The 15,759-nt window shown below is 52.8% G+C and overlaps 1 protein-coding gene across 2 annotated transcripts in view; it reads right to left on the bottom strand.

Annotated features, from left to right (window-relative positions):
• The window catches only part of VIPAS39 (VPS33B interacting protein, apical-basolateral polarity regulator, spe-39 homolog), a 360,975-nt gene that overhangs the window by 149,258 nt on the left and 195,958 nt on the right, over positions 1-15,759 (bottom strand). For both annotated transcript variants that reach the window (XM_085626643.1, XM_085626644.1), the window contains exon 13: positions 5,924-5,999. In XM_085626643.1, the coding sequence (XP_085482769.1) occupies positions 5,924-5,999 (76 nt within the window). The remainder of the gene's footprint in view (positions 1-5,923; positions 6,000-15,759) is intronic.

Here is a 15,759-nt window from a genome sequence, read left to right as displayed (position 1 = left end):
AAAACAACGCGAGTTTCCGACGCCACTTCAGACCTATGCACCCAGCTCCTCTGCGATAGGTAACTCGGGTACTATGGTATCCACGGGTGGGGTGGCTCTTTAAACTCTTATGTTCCAAAGGGTTCACTCGAAGTCCTCCTAGAAGGGTCCTTAAACTTTAAAAGTTTAACCGCGACTTCCCCATAGAATTGTACGGAGCCCGCGGTCATGTTCCCACACTGCACCCGGCCTCCGAGGGATCCCTGTCTACTCACCTTGGGTGGTTCCTTGGGGTCCCAGCGATTCTACGTGCTCTATACCTTGTCTTGATCTCGTTCGTGTCTGTTATACCACTACTTTAGTATATGGTTTGGTCTCCCCCTGGAGCCCACTGTGTATTGTGCTATTTACAACTGTTCTATTGAATTCGTATTGTGTGCTTTGTGTTCTATCCTCATGTAGAGGGTAATAGAGAGTGTTATATTATTAAATACATATTTTTTTTATAACTACTGTGTGGTTCTCCTTCATTTAATCATTCAGGAGGTGATATTCTGGTAAAACAAGCTGCTTTACATTCCTTCAAGATTAAGCCTGAAGGCTGCTCTCCACAGCTACCACTAGGATAGCTTTTCCTAAAGGTTATCTTTGACCTCATACATAATAAGGGTCGTGTTGACTGGTACAATGTGCCCACTTTAATTAGTGGACAGCATATACCAGGCCACCTTCTCACAATAGGGTAATGAATGGTGTTGAAGCTGCCATATAAGAAACGTGGTCTTTCTGGCTCTGATAAGCTGAACTATTATCTGATGCTAAACCTCACCATTTTAAAACCCCTATGGTCAAAACAGAAGTGGAGGGTAAAGGGACTACCAGAGGTGATTGTACTAAATGTTCAGTGCGACTGCAGCAAACCAGTGGCTTTGTTGCCAATTTATTGCATAGAGGGTTGGGGCAAAGCTATAAAGATGGTGCAGCAAGGATCCCTGAAACATTTTCTTGTGTTTCTGGAAGATCATCCCTGTTTGCTAAGACATGAGAGATTGGTTGGTATGTGATTTTTGCATCCATGGCTTAAGACAATTGCTAAGATCCAATGTGGATGGTTTCTCGGTCTGTCCAGAATGTCATGCATAAAATTCTGATGAATATAGCCACAACAAGAACCAAGAATTCTATATTATACACTGCTACTGGAAAAGTCATTCCTGCTGTACCCGTGAATGACTGAGAACAATGGAACGCAGACCTGGCTTATAATCGGACTGATTCAATCAATCAATCAGGAGTTTGTAAAGTGTGGATACTCATCTGAGAGGGTCTCAAGGTGCAAGAGGGGGGGCAGGGGTTACTGGTCCGTCTGGGCGATGGGTTTATTCGAAGAGCCAGGTTTTGAGGTCCTTCCTAAACTGGGACAGCAATGGGGATTGCCTGAGGCGGAGGAGCATGGTGTTCCAGGTCTTGGCGGTGAGGTAGGAGAAGGCTCTTCCTCCGGTTCTGCTCCTGTGGATCTGTGGGACGGTGGCCAGTGACAGTTGTGTGTGCAGAGGGGTCTGTTGGGTGCATAGAATGAGAGGCAGTGGTTCTGATATGCTGGTCCGGCGTTGTGGAGGGCCTTGTATGCGTGGGTGAGGAGCTTGAAGGTTATTCTTTTGTTGACTGGGAGCAAGTGGAGTTCGCACAGGTGATGTGTGATGTGGCTGCGGCAGGGGATGTATAGGACCAGTCTGGCTAAGGTGTTTTGAGCGTTCTAGAGCTTCTGGAGGAGTTTCTGGGCGACACCGGCACAGAGTGTGTTGCCTTAGTCGAGTCTGCTGCAGATGAGGGCATGGGTGACCGTCTTCCTGGATTCAGTAGGGATCCATCTGAAGGTCTTTCGGAGCATGTTAAAACATGATTAGGAGACATCGCTGATCTGGCGGTTCATAGTGAGCGAGGAGTCCAGTAAGATGCAGAGGTTGCATGCGTGGTCAATGGGTGTGGGGGGTAATCCTAGTGCAGTGGGCCACCAGGAGTCGTTCCAAGCGGAGGGGGTGGACTTCTGTCTTGTCTAATAATCCACATTTGTAAAGCGCGAACAATCACCCGTAAGGGTCTCTAGGCGCTGGGGGCCGTGGGGAAGATTAAGCAAGCTATTGCCCAGAGTCACATGGTGCTGGGCTAATCTGCTGCCGGTGCCGGGGATCGAACCGTGATCCCCAGATTCCAGAGTCAGTCGCCCTGGCCGCGGCGCCACACCTCTTCCTTCCTCGTCTGAGTTAAGCTAGAGGCAGATGTCTCTCACCCAGGTTGTGACGGCTTTTAACCCTTTGTGGAAGGTGTTCTTGGCGACTGTGGGTTCGTTGGTGAGGGAGAGGATAAGCTGGGTGTCAGCGTAGGACACTATGTTGAGTCCGTGGTTTCTGACAATGGTTGTGAGTGGGGTCATGTGGACGTTGAAGTGGGTGGGGCTCAGTGAGGAGCCCTGGGGCACTCCGCAGTTGATCTCTGCGGGTTCTGAAAGGTATGGTGGTAGTCTGACCTGCTGTGTTTGACGGTAAGGAAGGAGTGGATCCAGTCCAGGGCTTTGTCACAGACGCTGGCATCGTTGAGTCTTGTGCTTAGGGTGCAGTGGGAGACCGTGTCGAAGGCTGCCAAGAGGTCCAGGAGTATGAGGGCTGCGGTTTTGCCCTGGTAGAGGATGGAGCAGATGTCGTCAGTAGCGGTGTGGTGGGCAGTCTTGGTGCTGTGGTTGCTTTGGAAACTGGATTGGGAGATGTCCAGGGCGTGGTTTGGTTCGATGAACTCGGCAAACTAGACGTTGATGGCTTTTTCAATGACCTTGGCTGGGATGACGAGCAGTTGGATGGGGCTAAAATGCTTGAGGTCAGTCGGGTCCGCAGAGGGCTACTTCAGCAGGAGGTTGATCTCTGCATGTTTTCAGTCATCGGGGAAGGATGTGGTCTTGAGGGTGTCATCCGTGTTGAGCAGGAACTGTTGGGGGGCGGCGGTGTTGTTTGCGGTGGCAGCCGGGGCGGAAGCTGTCGTAGATCTGATTGACCTTGTGGTAGAAGAATGTGCTGAGTTTGTTACAGAGGACTTGGGAGGGTGGGACGTCTGTGGTCACACTGTTGGGCTTAGCTCTTTAATGATGGCATAGAGTTATTTGCTGTTGTGTGCACTGGCGTGGATTCTGTCTTGGAGGGCCCTTTTCTTTGTGGTTTTGATGAGGTGGTGGTGTGCGGTGGTGGCTGGTTTGAAGGCGGCGTTGGCTTCCAGAGTTTTGTTGTTCCTCCATCTCTTCTTGAGCCATCTACAGGTGCTTCTGGACTCTTGAAGGGCACGGGTGAATCAGTTTGCTTTCTTGATGTGTTGTTTGCTGGGGGTTTCTTGAGGGGAGCCATGCAGTCAGAGCAGTTGGCGATCCAGTGATTGAGGTTGCTTGCTGCCGTGTTGGTATCAGTGGCGGGGTACTGCTGAAGAAGGTGGTGAGAGTTCTTCAGTGACTTTGTTCCAGCTTCTGCGGGGGAAGCGGTGGGTGTGGTTGTGTATGGTGGGTTTGGTGAAGGACAAATGAATTCAGTGATGGTCGGTCCAGAGGAGCTCGTGGTGTGGCTGAAAATGATGCTGTCGCTGGCGGTGAAGAGAGGGTTAAGCGTGTGTCCTGCTGTGTGTGTAGGCGAGGTAACTAGCTGCTTGAGTCCTACACTGGTGAGGTTCTCTTGGAGGGATGTGGTGTTCTGGTCATTGGGGTTGTCCAGGTGGAAGTTGAGGTAGCCGAGTAGGGTGCAACTGGAGGATGCGAGGGCCTGGGATGCGATGAAGTCGATGATGGTGTTGGTGATGGGAGCCTCGGGGCTGGGTGGTCTGTAAATAAGGGTGCCATGTAAGGTGGTGTTTGGGTTGGTCTGGATCAGGAAGTGGATGTGCTCCATGAAGGTTGACGGGTCGTCTGCGTGAGTGGTCAGGCGAAGGGTGTTTTTGTGGACAATGGTGATGCCTCCCCCAGGTTGGCTGGCGCGGTCCTTGCGGATGATCTTATAGCTATTGGGGATGGCAATGGCGATGTCCGGCGCTGAGCTGGGGTTGGTTAAGGTGTCCGCAAAGAAGGCGACATCAGGTGAGGTGGAGTCGAGGAGGTCCTGGATCTCTATGGCGTGTCTCTGAAGAGATCAAACTTTGAGAATGATGCAGTTGAGGCAGTTGGGTGCGGTTAGGGTCAGCTGGGCAGTTGGAGGAGCTGGAGTGCGAAGGTGAATGAAGGTGTAGCGGCAGCCGTGGCAGGTGAAGGGGCAGTAGGTGTCGTTTGGCGACGAGAGCTGGCAGGCAGTGTTGCGTCCAAGGTTGACTGAGCTGGATTTGGAGCGGTGGCGTGTCCGAGGACCAGGATCCATGGCACTGGGCATGGTCCAAGTGCAGACAGGCTTAAATTTGATGTACATTTGGTGCGGCTGTGCAGCAGGTGCCATTAGGTAGTGTGAGGGGGAGGGCTGGCCAGCTGGAAGGCGAGAAGCAGGGAGCAGGAAACGCTGCGCTGGAAGGGAGAAAAAGTGGCAAAAAGAAGAGAACAGCAGAAAAAAATAGTGGAAGAAGGGAAAGGAGGCCGAAAAAGAGGGGGGAGAGGGCAGAACAGCAGCAGAGCATAGATGCTGTACTATTGGACCACTAGGGATGAGACCCAGACAAGAGCTTGCAGGTGGAGGAGGGCCTTAAACTCACTACCCAGCAAGGATCAGCGGGTCTGGAGGACAGCAACTACTTGGTAGAGCTGCGTGGGAGGGGTGCTGGTCACTGACCAGATTCACGGTGAACAGATACTGCAGTTCTGTTAAGTCAGCCTGCAAAGCAAGATGCTAAATAGCCCATTTCCAGATTGTAAACAGAACATATCTCACCCATAGAGAATGTGCAGGATTGAGCCGATAAGCCCGAAGATATGTCTCAGATGACCAAAGGTACAGTTATACCAATAGTATGTGGTGAGGTGTCAAATGAAAGTTCTTGCGCTGACATCCATAGAGGAGTGCTTGTATTTGTGCAGAACTTTGTAGGTTATTCATTGATTGCCTGCCATGAGCCTAGTCCCTCTTCGTGGCAAATACAGCACTTGTTAGAAGTCCATGATGGTGGGTTTCTTGTGGAAGAAAATAAATATTGCAGTGGGGTGGATGAGTATAGAAGTGTTAACGATCTTACTTTTGAAAAAAGACTTGGTTGATTTCTGCTCTACAGAAGACCAGATACTGTGCACTTTGAAGGTTAATGGTCACAAGGATGCATAAATTGTGTAGTGTTCTTTTGAGACGGTTACACAAAATGCATCTTCTGCTGATGTTGATTCTGATAATATTAAATACAATGGTTTGCATGGTTAAAGATTGTTGACTTCTCTACACCTACTTGTATGTGGTTATCTTGTTTGCTAATTGGGGTGTTTCAGTTTAACTGTATTTTCTTTTTAATAATGCATACAAAATAAAGATTGTTTAAAAAAAAGCCTAGCACTGTACTTAAAAAAACTCCTGTTGGGATGTTCTCCATCAAGGGCAGATATGGTGGCAAATCCACTAAGATTATCAGAATGCATTGCAGCAGTCATGACAGTAGCTGTGGCAATGACAGGGGTCAAGGGTAGCACATGCAAGCATACAGGCAAACAAATGTGTGTCTGAATATCGATAAAGCACAAACAAATGTGTATGATGGTTAGATAAGCTCGAAACTGAGGCAAGCCATGGATTGGAGGCACCAGCTGCCTAATTTTCAGAAGAGTGTTTTTTTGGCAAACGTACACATTTCCTTAAAAAACTTAGTAGCATGCTTTCCACAGAGGTAACTTTAAAGGAGAAATGACTTGGCATGCCTATAGTTATAGGCATTTGTGCTGGTGATGATCTGGTGAGAGCCAGTGCTGCTTCAGTAATTCATGGTTAAGAGGAGCAAGGCAGAGAGTAGGTACCTCAATGATGATCTGTCGCTCCAATAATGTATAGTGATCCTGGACATGAACACCATCCTCGGCTGAAAAAGGCAACCTGATTAAAATAGATAAAACATGGATTTTATTTTAGTTAACAAATATATGCAGTACAAAGTGATGGACATACAGAACATATGTGACAGTTTAATGTCGAAAGTAGGACAGCCCCACCCCAACTGTATCCATCGTCTGTACCCTCTGAGAACCCGACAGATCTGAGGCTTCACTGTTTCAGCATTCAGACATATGGAAACCACAGCCCTGCATTGAGCAACATAAGAATACTGCAGCCCTGCATTCCTAACCATCACACACTCAAGCCTCAGCACAGTAGTGTAGATTATCAATCAGATCTTCCAAGCATCAGGACATTCCTGCCCCTTCTATTTAAGACACCCAGACTGAAGGACACCATAAGCAAGCACCTTTGTTGCACGAGTTATGACTCTGGTGTAACTGTAAAGTGTGCTTTCCCACTCAGGTGACATGTGTGAACTTGGTTCTATTCACCAGCGATGAATGTGAAAGACAGGTTATTGTAGCCACATAAAACACTACTCAATGTGTCATTGACATAGAAATATTGCTTTTGGGTTACTAACAATCCCATAAAGGGATCAGGGGCAACATAGTAACAGTCATGTGAGACCGGCCTCGTGGCGTGGGCCCTCCCGACCAGCAAGCCACCCTACCACCGCACCTGATCCCCGAGGTCACAGACTTCCGGCCACCATGGCCCAACAATCCGATGGCCGGCCGGGGCCCCAGCAACACCCAAGACCCTACCCCGCATGCCCGGCCGAGAGAGCGAGAAGCCCCCAAGCCAGACCAGGAGACGCCGTCCCTGTCACACCTCTGGTCTCCTCCCCAAGGAGGGTTTCGATCGGCCACCAGGCCCCCGGTGAGCGGGCGCCTCGCCGGCTGGGCGTCTGGAGTCCCTCCCAGACCCACCTGAACAGATCAAAGGGCCGAGCGGCAGGAAATCACGACGCACCGCCCCCAGGCACCAAGACCCCTCTCGGCGAGGACTCCGGACTTCAAAGAGGAGGGGGAGTATAACAAGGAGGGGAGGTAGAGAAGAGAGGAGAAGACCAACGAGAGCCCTGCTGACCTGGTCGTGGCTCCATCGACCCCTGAACCGAAGAACGCTCCCCGAACTCTGAACCATCTGAGCCCTGCTGACGCTGTCGCGGCTCCCCGAACCCTGAAACATCTGAGCCCTGCTGACGCTGTCGCGGCTCCCCGAACTCTGAACCATCTGAGCCCTGCTGACGCTGTCGCGGCTCCCCGAACTCTGGACCATCTGAGCCCTGCTGACGCTGTCGCGGCTCCCCGAACCTTGGACCATCTGAGCCCTGCTGACGCTGTCGCGCCTCCCCGAACTCTGAACCATCTGAGCCCTGCTGACGCTGTCGCGGCTCCCCGACTCCGAAACCACCTGTGCCTGCTGAGTGTCTCGCGGCACTCCCCTCCAGGAGAATCGCAGCGATTGCCGAGGGAAACAACATCCCCCAGCTCGAGGAGCGAGAGCTGTGCGAAGGATACTCCGCAGAGACACTGAACTCAAAGACTGTCCCGCTACCCCCATACCCCCATCACGAGATCGCCGCCGCTTGTGGCCCTGATTCAATACCTGCGTTTCGGATCATAAAGATCCCTTGAAACTATCGATAAAGTATACTGTCTTACGAAGAACTACTGTGTGGTGTCCCTCTGTCAGATAGTGCAAGCTCAGCGTGTGCGACCCTAGGTACGAGACCCTTCCAGGAAGGGCCTCCCCGTCCTTGCTCGGCCTAACTCTGGGAGAGGTGGGTCAAAGGGTGGTCAGGAACGTATTCTGAAGCCCCCCGGAGAACGCCTTTCCAACATTTGGTGGCAGACGACGGGATCCGAGCCGACACCTAGAGATCGTGCAGTAAACGGCTGACGCACTAATGAAAAAAAGAGATGGAAGGAGAAACCTCCCTAGGTGCCGCAGGTACCAACACAAGCCCGACATTCCGAGAGGACCAGTTGGAATATTATACGCACCGAGAATTAAAACAATTCTGCAAAGACCTTGGAATCACTACCACCGGATTAAGCACGAAAGAAGATTTCCAGGGAGCATTGAAGACCTGGGTCGAGGCAGGAGCTTCCCTGGCCCGAACAGAAGGAGAGCCGCCAAACGAACCACGAAGCATTCCGGTAAGGAGCAGCGCCCCAGAAGGGGGCCTATCCCCGGAGGAGCTAGCGGACCGAGAAAGGGGCCGCAACCACGAACTAGAACTAGCAAAACTGAAAATCGAGGGAGAGCTAAAACTGGCCGAGAAAAAGTTGGCGGTAGAACAATTACGCCTACAAGGAGAACTTGAGGAAAAGAAACGCCAGAGAGAACACGAAGAAAGAAAACTCCAACTAGAACACGAACGCAGCCTGAAGGACATCGAGCTCAAGGCTAAAAATGAAGAGTCTAGACCCTCGGGAAATCAACCACCCTCCTCCACCGTGGAACCAAAGGTCCACATCCCTAAGGATGTGGTGAAGGAATATTACAAAACGACGACATCCAGCAATGGTTCAAGGCCTACGAAGTTGCCATGACCTCCCACCGGGTTCCGCAGAAAGACTGGGGGGCTGGCTTATGGGGCCGGTTCCTGAGCGAGGGGAGAGATACCCTGCTGGACCTGCCCTCCACGGTGCTGAACTCCTACAGTCACATGAAAGAGGCCCTAGTAGCCAGATATGGGCTCACCCCCAAAATGTACCGGCAACGGTTTCGAGACTGCAAGAAGATACCCAGTACCACATGGGTAGAGTACGTGAACTTTTACAGCCGGGCCTTGGACGGGTGGATCAAGGGCAGCAAGGTCTCCACCTTTGAGGAGCTGTTCGACCTAATCGCATGGGAACACTTGTCCGTCAATTGCTTTGTGGAGTTACGCCAGCACCTCCTGGACAGCAAGCTCACTGACCCGCGAAAACTGGCCGTCGCAGCTGACCGATGGGTGAACACCCGGGCCTCCCGGGGTCCTGTGGGAGACTACGGTCGCTACAGTCAGGGACACCCCCCCCAGAGGGCTGGAGGGAACCAAGGCCGACCGAGAGAATCCCCGGGGGGCTCCCAGCACAGTCCCCCCAGAGGCCAACCTCTGCACTTTCCAGCCCCACCGCCAGCCAGCACCGGGCCACCGGGGAGGTCGGGATCCCGAGTCAAGATCACCTGTTTTCGCTGCCAGCAGACCGGACACTATGCCAGTGACCCCCAGTGTCCCATGTACCAACGACCCGCAACAACAACCCCTCCGGCTCGACAAATGGCCTCCATAGCCCTAGGAGAAGAGATGGAAGACTCTGAAGAGTGGGAACCAGCCGCCACGGCCCTGGTCTCCCTAGGGGACCGAGAGATGGTCCCCGGAACACCCCTACCCGCCAACACGAAGTACCGACAGCAGGTGACGGTCAACGGTCACCGCGTCGAGGGCCTCCGCGACACCGGGGCGAGTGTCACAGCGGTCCACTGCCACCTGGTCTCCGAAGACCAGATCCTGCCCGATGCCTTCTGTCCTGTCATATCTTTGGACAATTCCGAGAGCCTATGCCGGATGGCCCTGGTACCCTTCGAATGGGGGGGAGTCGCCGGTAAATTGAGGGTGGCAGTCCGAACCTCCCAACCCGTAGACTGCCTCCTGGGCAACGACCTCGAGAGTTCCCCGTGGGGACAAGTGGAACGAAGAGCCCATCTAGAGATGATGGGCCTACCCGAATGGGTATGCGCCACCACGCGCTCTATGACTGCCCGATTGCCTTCCCCCGAGGGAGTTGAGGCCATGCCGCTGAACACAGTCGCCGTCCCCGAGGTCCGGGACGTGCTACCCGAGCCCGACGACCCTCTTCCGGAAGAAGAAACCGTTCCCGATGACGGGTCAGTGCATCAAGATCCCGAGCCCCTGACCGAGCTCGGGGACCTGCCCGAGATGGCCCAGTGGCACTGCGAGGGAGGTCCCTCCCGAGAAGAATTCTGCCAGGAACAAGCCACCTGCCCTTCCCTCATTGGACCCCGACAGCAGGCCGAAGCCCAGGCAGCAGGCGACCAGTCCGGAACCCACTGGATATATTGGGAAAACGGCCTCCTGTACAGCGAACAGAAGTCGGCCGAGCTGGGATCGGCCCGAGTACTGGTGGTACCCCTGCGCTTCCGAAGTCTCCTCCTGGGCCTAGCCCATGATGTACCCCTGGCAGGACACTTAGGCCAAGACAAGACCTACCAGCGACTAGTTACCCACTTCTATTGGCCCAAGATGCGAGCGAATGTGGAGACCCACTGCAAGTCATGCCTCACGTGCCAGGCCAGCGGAAAGAGTGGGGGGAAGCGCAAAGCTCCGCTACAACCCTTCCCCGTTGTTAGTACCCCTTTTGAGCGGGTGGGAATCGACATTGTGGGACCCCTGGATCCCAAGACCGCCCAGGGCCACCGATTCATCCTCGTCCTGGTGGACCATGCCACCCGCTACCCCGAGGCCATTCCCCTCCGCACCGTGACAGCCCCCGTGGTAGGCCGGGCCTTGATGGGGATCTTCTCCCGCGTGGGGTTCCCTCGCCAAGTCGTGAGTGATCGTGGCACGAACTTTATCTCCAAATACATGAAGTCCCTATGGCAGCAGTGCGGGGTATCATACAAGTTCACCACCCCATACCACCCCCAAGGGAATGGCCTAGTCGAGCGATTTAACAGGACCCTGAAGGGGATGATCATGGGCCTCGAAGAACCCCTACACCGGAGATGGGACGTCCTCCTCCCTTGCCTCCTGTTCGCCTACCGAGAGGTTCCCCAAAAGTCTCTGGGGTTCAGCCCGTTCGAATTACTGTACGGACACCCCGTCCGGGGGCCCCTGAGCCTAGTCAAGGAGGGCTGCGAAACGACTCTCTGGGGGACCCCTCCCGACGTGTTCCGCTACATCCTGGCGCTTCGCAACCAGACCCGGAAATTTCGAGAACTCGCCGAGGCAAACCTCGAGGCTAGCCAAGAAGAGATGAAGCGCTGGTATGACCAGAATGCCATGCTGGTCGAGTTTCAGCCGGGCCAACAGGTCTGGGTCATGGCCCCGGTGAAACCCTGCGCCCTCCAAGACAAATGGACTGGTCCCTTCAAGGTGGTCGAGCAGAAGAGTCAAGTCACATATCTAGTTGATGTGCAGTCCCCGCGGAACGCCCTCCGGGTCCTCCACGTGAACCGCCTCAAACCCCACTTTGTGAGAACGGAGTTGAGTTTGTTCCTGGCCACCGACGATGGGACTGAAGAAGACACCGAGCCCCTTTCAGACCCCCTGTGTGCTGAAAAGACAGATGGCTCCGTAGAGGGGGTGAGACTGTCGACCACCCTCACCCCCCAACAGTCCGACGACTGTCGCTGGCTACTAAGACAATTCACAGACCTCTTCTCCCTAACCCCTAGGGTCACCGACTGGTGTGTCCACAACGTAGACACCGGCGACAGCCTGCCAGTGAGGCACCGAGCCTACCGGGTCCCTGATCGGGTCCGAACCTGCATCCAGACCGAAGTAACCAAGATGTTGGCCCTCGGGGTGATTGAACCCTCCGACAGCCCCTGGGCCAGCCCGGTAGTCCTGGTCCCGAAAGCAGCGGCCCCTGGTGTCGCCCCCGAGCTGAGATTCTGTGTGGACTACCGGGGACTCAATGCGAGCCCGACGCTCACCCTATTCCCCACGCAGACGAGCTCATCGACCGCTTCGGGCCGCTCGCTACCTCAGCACCTTCGACCTCACCTGCGGATACTGGCAGATTGCGCTCACCGAGGGAGCCAAGGAGCGCTCCGCCTTCTCCACCCCGGATGGGCACTACCGCTTTAGAGTGATGCCGTTTGGAATGAAGAATGCCCCGGCCACCTTCCAGCGGCTGGTGCACAGGGTCCTGGCCGGACTAGAGGGGTTCAGCGCAGCGTACCTAGACATAGCAGTATTCAGCTCCCAATGGACCGAGCACCTCCAGCACCTCCGGCAAGTACTGCTGGCCCTGCGCCAGGCCGTCCTAACCCTCAAAGCCAGCAAATGTCAAATTGGACAAGGCTCAGTGATCTATCTGGGGCACCAGGTGGGAAGCGGGCAGGTCGCCCCCCTCCAGCCGAAGATCGATGCCATCCTGTCCTGGGAACCCCCAACGACCCAAACGGAAGTCCGGGCCTTCCTGGGCCTCACCGGTTACTACCAGAGGTTTATCAAGAATTATGGCAGCATCGCCGGCCCCCTCACCGAGTTAACCTCCAAAAAGCACCCGAAGAAAATACAATGGACTCCCCCGTGCCAAAAAGCGTTAGACGCCTTGAAAGCCACTATATGTACTGCTCCGGTACTCAAAGCCCCCGACTACTCTCAGGAGTTTGTGGTCCAGACAGACGCCTCGGAACACGGCATCGGGGCAGTTCTCTCCCAGTTCAATGACAAAGGCATAGATCAGCCCATAGCCTTCATCAGCCGAAGGTTGCTACCTCGAGAACAGTGGTGGAGCATCATTGAAAGAGAGACCTTCACAGTAGTCTGGGCCCTCAAAAAGCTACGGCCCTACTTGTTCGGAACCCACTTCCGAGTTCAAACGGATCATCGACCCTTGCGGTGGCTGATGCAAATGAGAGGAGAAAACCCCAAGGTGCTACGATGGTCAATCTCCCTCCAGGGGATGGACTTCACTGTGGAGCATCGCCCCGGGACTGACCACGCCAACGCGGACGGCCTGTCCCGATTCTTCCGCTTCAGCGAGGAGAACCCCCAAGTGGATGGGTAGTTCTCCCCGCCTTTCAGCTGGGGGGGGCACGTGTGAGACCGGCCTCGTGGCGTGGGCCCTCCCGACCAGCAAGCCACCCTACCACCGCACCTGATCCCCGAGGTCACAGACTTCCGGCCACCATGACCCAACAATCCGATGGCCGGCCGGGGCCCCAGCAACACCCAAGACCCTACCCCGCATGCCCGGCCGAGAGAGCGAGAAGCCCCCAAGCCAGACCAATTGACGCCGTCCCTGTCACACCTCTGGTCTCCTCCCCAAGGAGGGTTTCGATCGGCCACCAAGCCCCCGGTGAGCGGGCGCCTCGCCTGCTGGGCGTCTGGAGTCCCTCCCAGACCCACCTGAACAGATCAAAGGGCCGAGCGGCAGGAAATCACGACGCACCGCCCCCAGGCACCAAGACCCCTCTCGGCGAGGACTCCGGACTTCAAAGAGGAGGGGGAGTATAACAAGGAGGGGAGGTAGTGAAGAGAGGAGAAGACCAACGAGAGCCCTGCTGACCTGGTCGCGGCTCCATCGACCCCTGAACCGAAGAACGCTCCCCGAACTCTGAACCATCTGAGCCCTGCTGACGCTGTTGCGGCTCCCCGAACCCTGAAACATCTGAGCCCTGCTGACGCTGTCGCGGCTCCCCGAACTCTGAACCATCTGAGCCCTGCTGACGCTGTCGCGGCTCCCCGAACTCTGGACCATCTGAGCCCTGCTGACGCTGTCGCGGCTCCCCGAACCTTGAACCATCTGAGCCCTGCTGACGCTGTCGCGGCTCCCTGAACTCTGAACCATCTGAGCCCTGCTGACGCTGTCGCGCCTCCCCGACTCCGAAACCACCTGTGCCTGCTGAGTGTCTCGCGGCTCTCCCCTCAAGGAGAATCGGCAGCGATTGCCGAGGGAAACAACATCCCCCAGCTCGAGGATTGAGAGCTGTGCGAAGGATACTCCGCAGAGACACTGAACTCAAAGACTGTCCCGCTACCCCCATACCCCCATCACGAGATCGCCGCCGCTTGTGGCCCTGATTCAATACCTGCATTTCGGATCATAAAGATCCCTTGAAACTATCGATAAAGTATACTGTCTTACGAAGAACTACTGTGTGGTGTCCCTCTGTCATATAGTGCAAGCTCAGCGTGTGCGACCCTAGGTACGAGACCCTTCCAGGAAGGGCCTCCCCGCCCTTGCTCGGCCTAACTCTGGGAGAGGTGGGTCAAAGGGTGGTCAGGAACGTATTCTGAAGCCCCCCGGAGAACGCCTTTCCAACAAGTCACAAGCCTTATTTCATTATTCACAGTATCACACAAACCGTACCCAGAAGAATGAACACTTTTAAGCAAAAAGTATTCATTACTGCAGGAGTAATCTGTTTCTCAGTACATCTAAAACAAGTGCAAAGAATAATATAACAACAGCAACAAGGCAGGTAATAAATAACAAGAATAAAATTAACATGTCTAACATTGTTAAAATTTCATTTAGAATATCATCTAACCCCGAACATCTATTTCTATGTGCTATAATAAATGAGTATGGAAGGCAGAGCAACTTGCAATCTACAGTTTCTTTAGGGAGAAGAGATGCACTGCATATCTTGTTGACAGCAAAGGCTGTCATTATCAGCGAAGGTGAGAAGACTGTGTTCCCAGTGAAGGGCAAACACACACTGCGGTAGCAGTCAGTGGGGTCGTCCTCTAGGACTTGGCTTTATTAGCTTCAGGCATCAGGCGAGATGTAACATCAGTGAAATGTGCTGGCAGTAGGTGAGACTGCCACTGTCACAATCTCGGACAATATTCTGGACGAAGGACCTCTCCTCACAAGTGGTAGTCCTTGTATACTAAATCTTATCAGAAATTGGAATTTCTGACATAAGTTTAGGAGTGTCTGACATACATTATGTGCATAAAGGTGTGTATCCTAGACGTTTCCTTATCAACATAAAAGGTAAAAGGACATCAACTAGGGCTACATTATTTTGGTTATATGTCTGTATGTATTCTTTATTTAACCTTGACATGGTGAAGAGTAGACATCTGACCCAGACGAATGTTGCATTAAGTGTTGTATCAATGTCATTAATCAAATGACTTGACACTTTCACAGTTCTTAGAAAGATACGGCCAGACGACATCTGGGTCTAAAGGCAGACATGAAAATTATTCAGCATAAATCAGGAAAGATGGCGACTTCTATTATTTCAGAGTGGGAAGATGGCGACCACCTTTGGCCAAAATGGAGTCGGGCCTATATAAAGTGGCGTAAGAAATTAGGGTCTTTACATCATCCCCGGCTTAAGTGTCTGAATGTGAAGTCATATGGGCGTATCTAACCAATAAGGATTTATCTAATGCATAGGGAAATCCATGCACTCAAAATACTGAGGTCTAAAACAAACTAAAATGTTACATTCAATTAAACCGTGTAATATTTAATAAAAAGCATTCAATATCAAGGTATAAAACAAAGACAATAAATACATCATGGATGTAAATGGCAAAAAAAAAATATGTAATAAATATAGTGAAGCATGAATACTTTCAAGCCTTGTGTTGTTACAAATAATCAATTTATATATTATGATCTATCTAAAGGGTTTTAGGCATATTGGCGATTTAACATACTATTGTTGATACGGAATGAGCCAAATTAAAAATCTACAGTATGAAAAATGAAAGCAAAAAGGTCTTCAATTCACAGAAAATACAGACTCTTGTGTTATATATGGCACATGCATATCATTGTTTATTGGTTGACTAACTAGTTGCGTTCATTCCTCATTAGATGACATGTCCATATTCTCGGGGGCACACGCAGCATACGTGTGATCTTTACAAAAACTATACAGAGCGTGTTCATAGTTGAAAATCTGCGTGTTTGATGGAGCAATAATTGGTTGCTCGTCTGAGGCACTCAATGGTAATTGTCGCTTCTCTCCAGGGGGCTCGACAGAAAACGAGTCAAGCCACTCATCAAGAGCTGGGTCGAAAAGTGCAACCAGTGATATTGCTCGGTCATAGGTAGTATCCTATGGAAAGGACATTGCT

The sequence above is a fragment of the Triturus cristatus genome, chromosome 9, assembly GCF_964204655.1.
Source record: "Triturus cristatus chromosome 9, aTriCri1.1, whole genome shotgun sequence".
Lineage (NCBI taxonomy): Eukaryota > Metazoa > Chordata > Amphibia > Caudata > Salamandridae > Triturus > Triturus cristatus.
The sequence above is the reverse complement of the archived record's forward strand: the minus strand, read 5'-3'. Positions and strand labels throughout refer to the sequence as shown.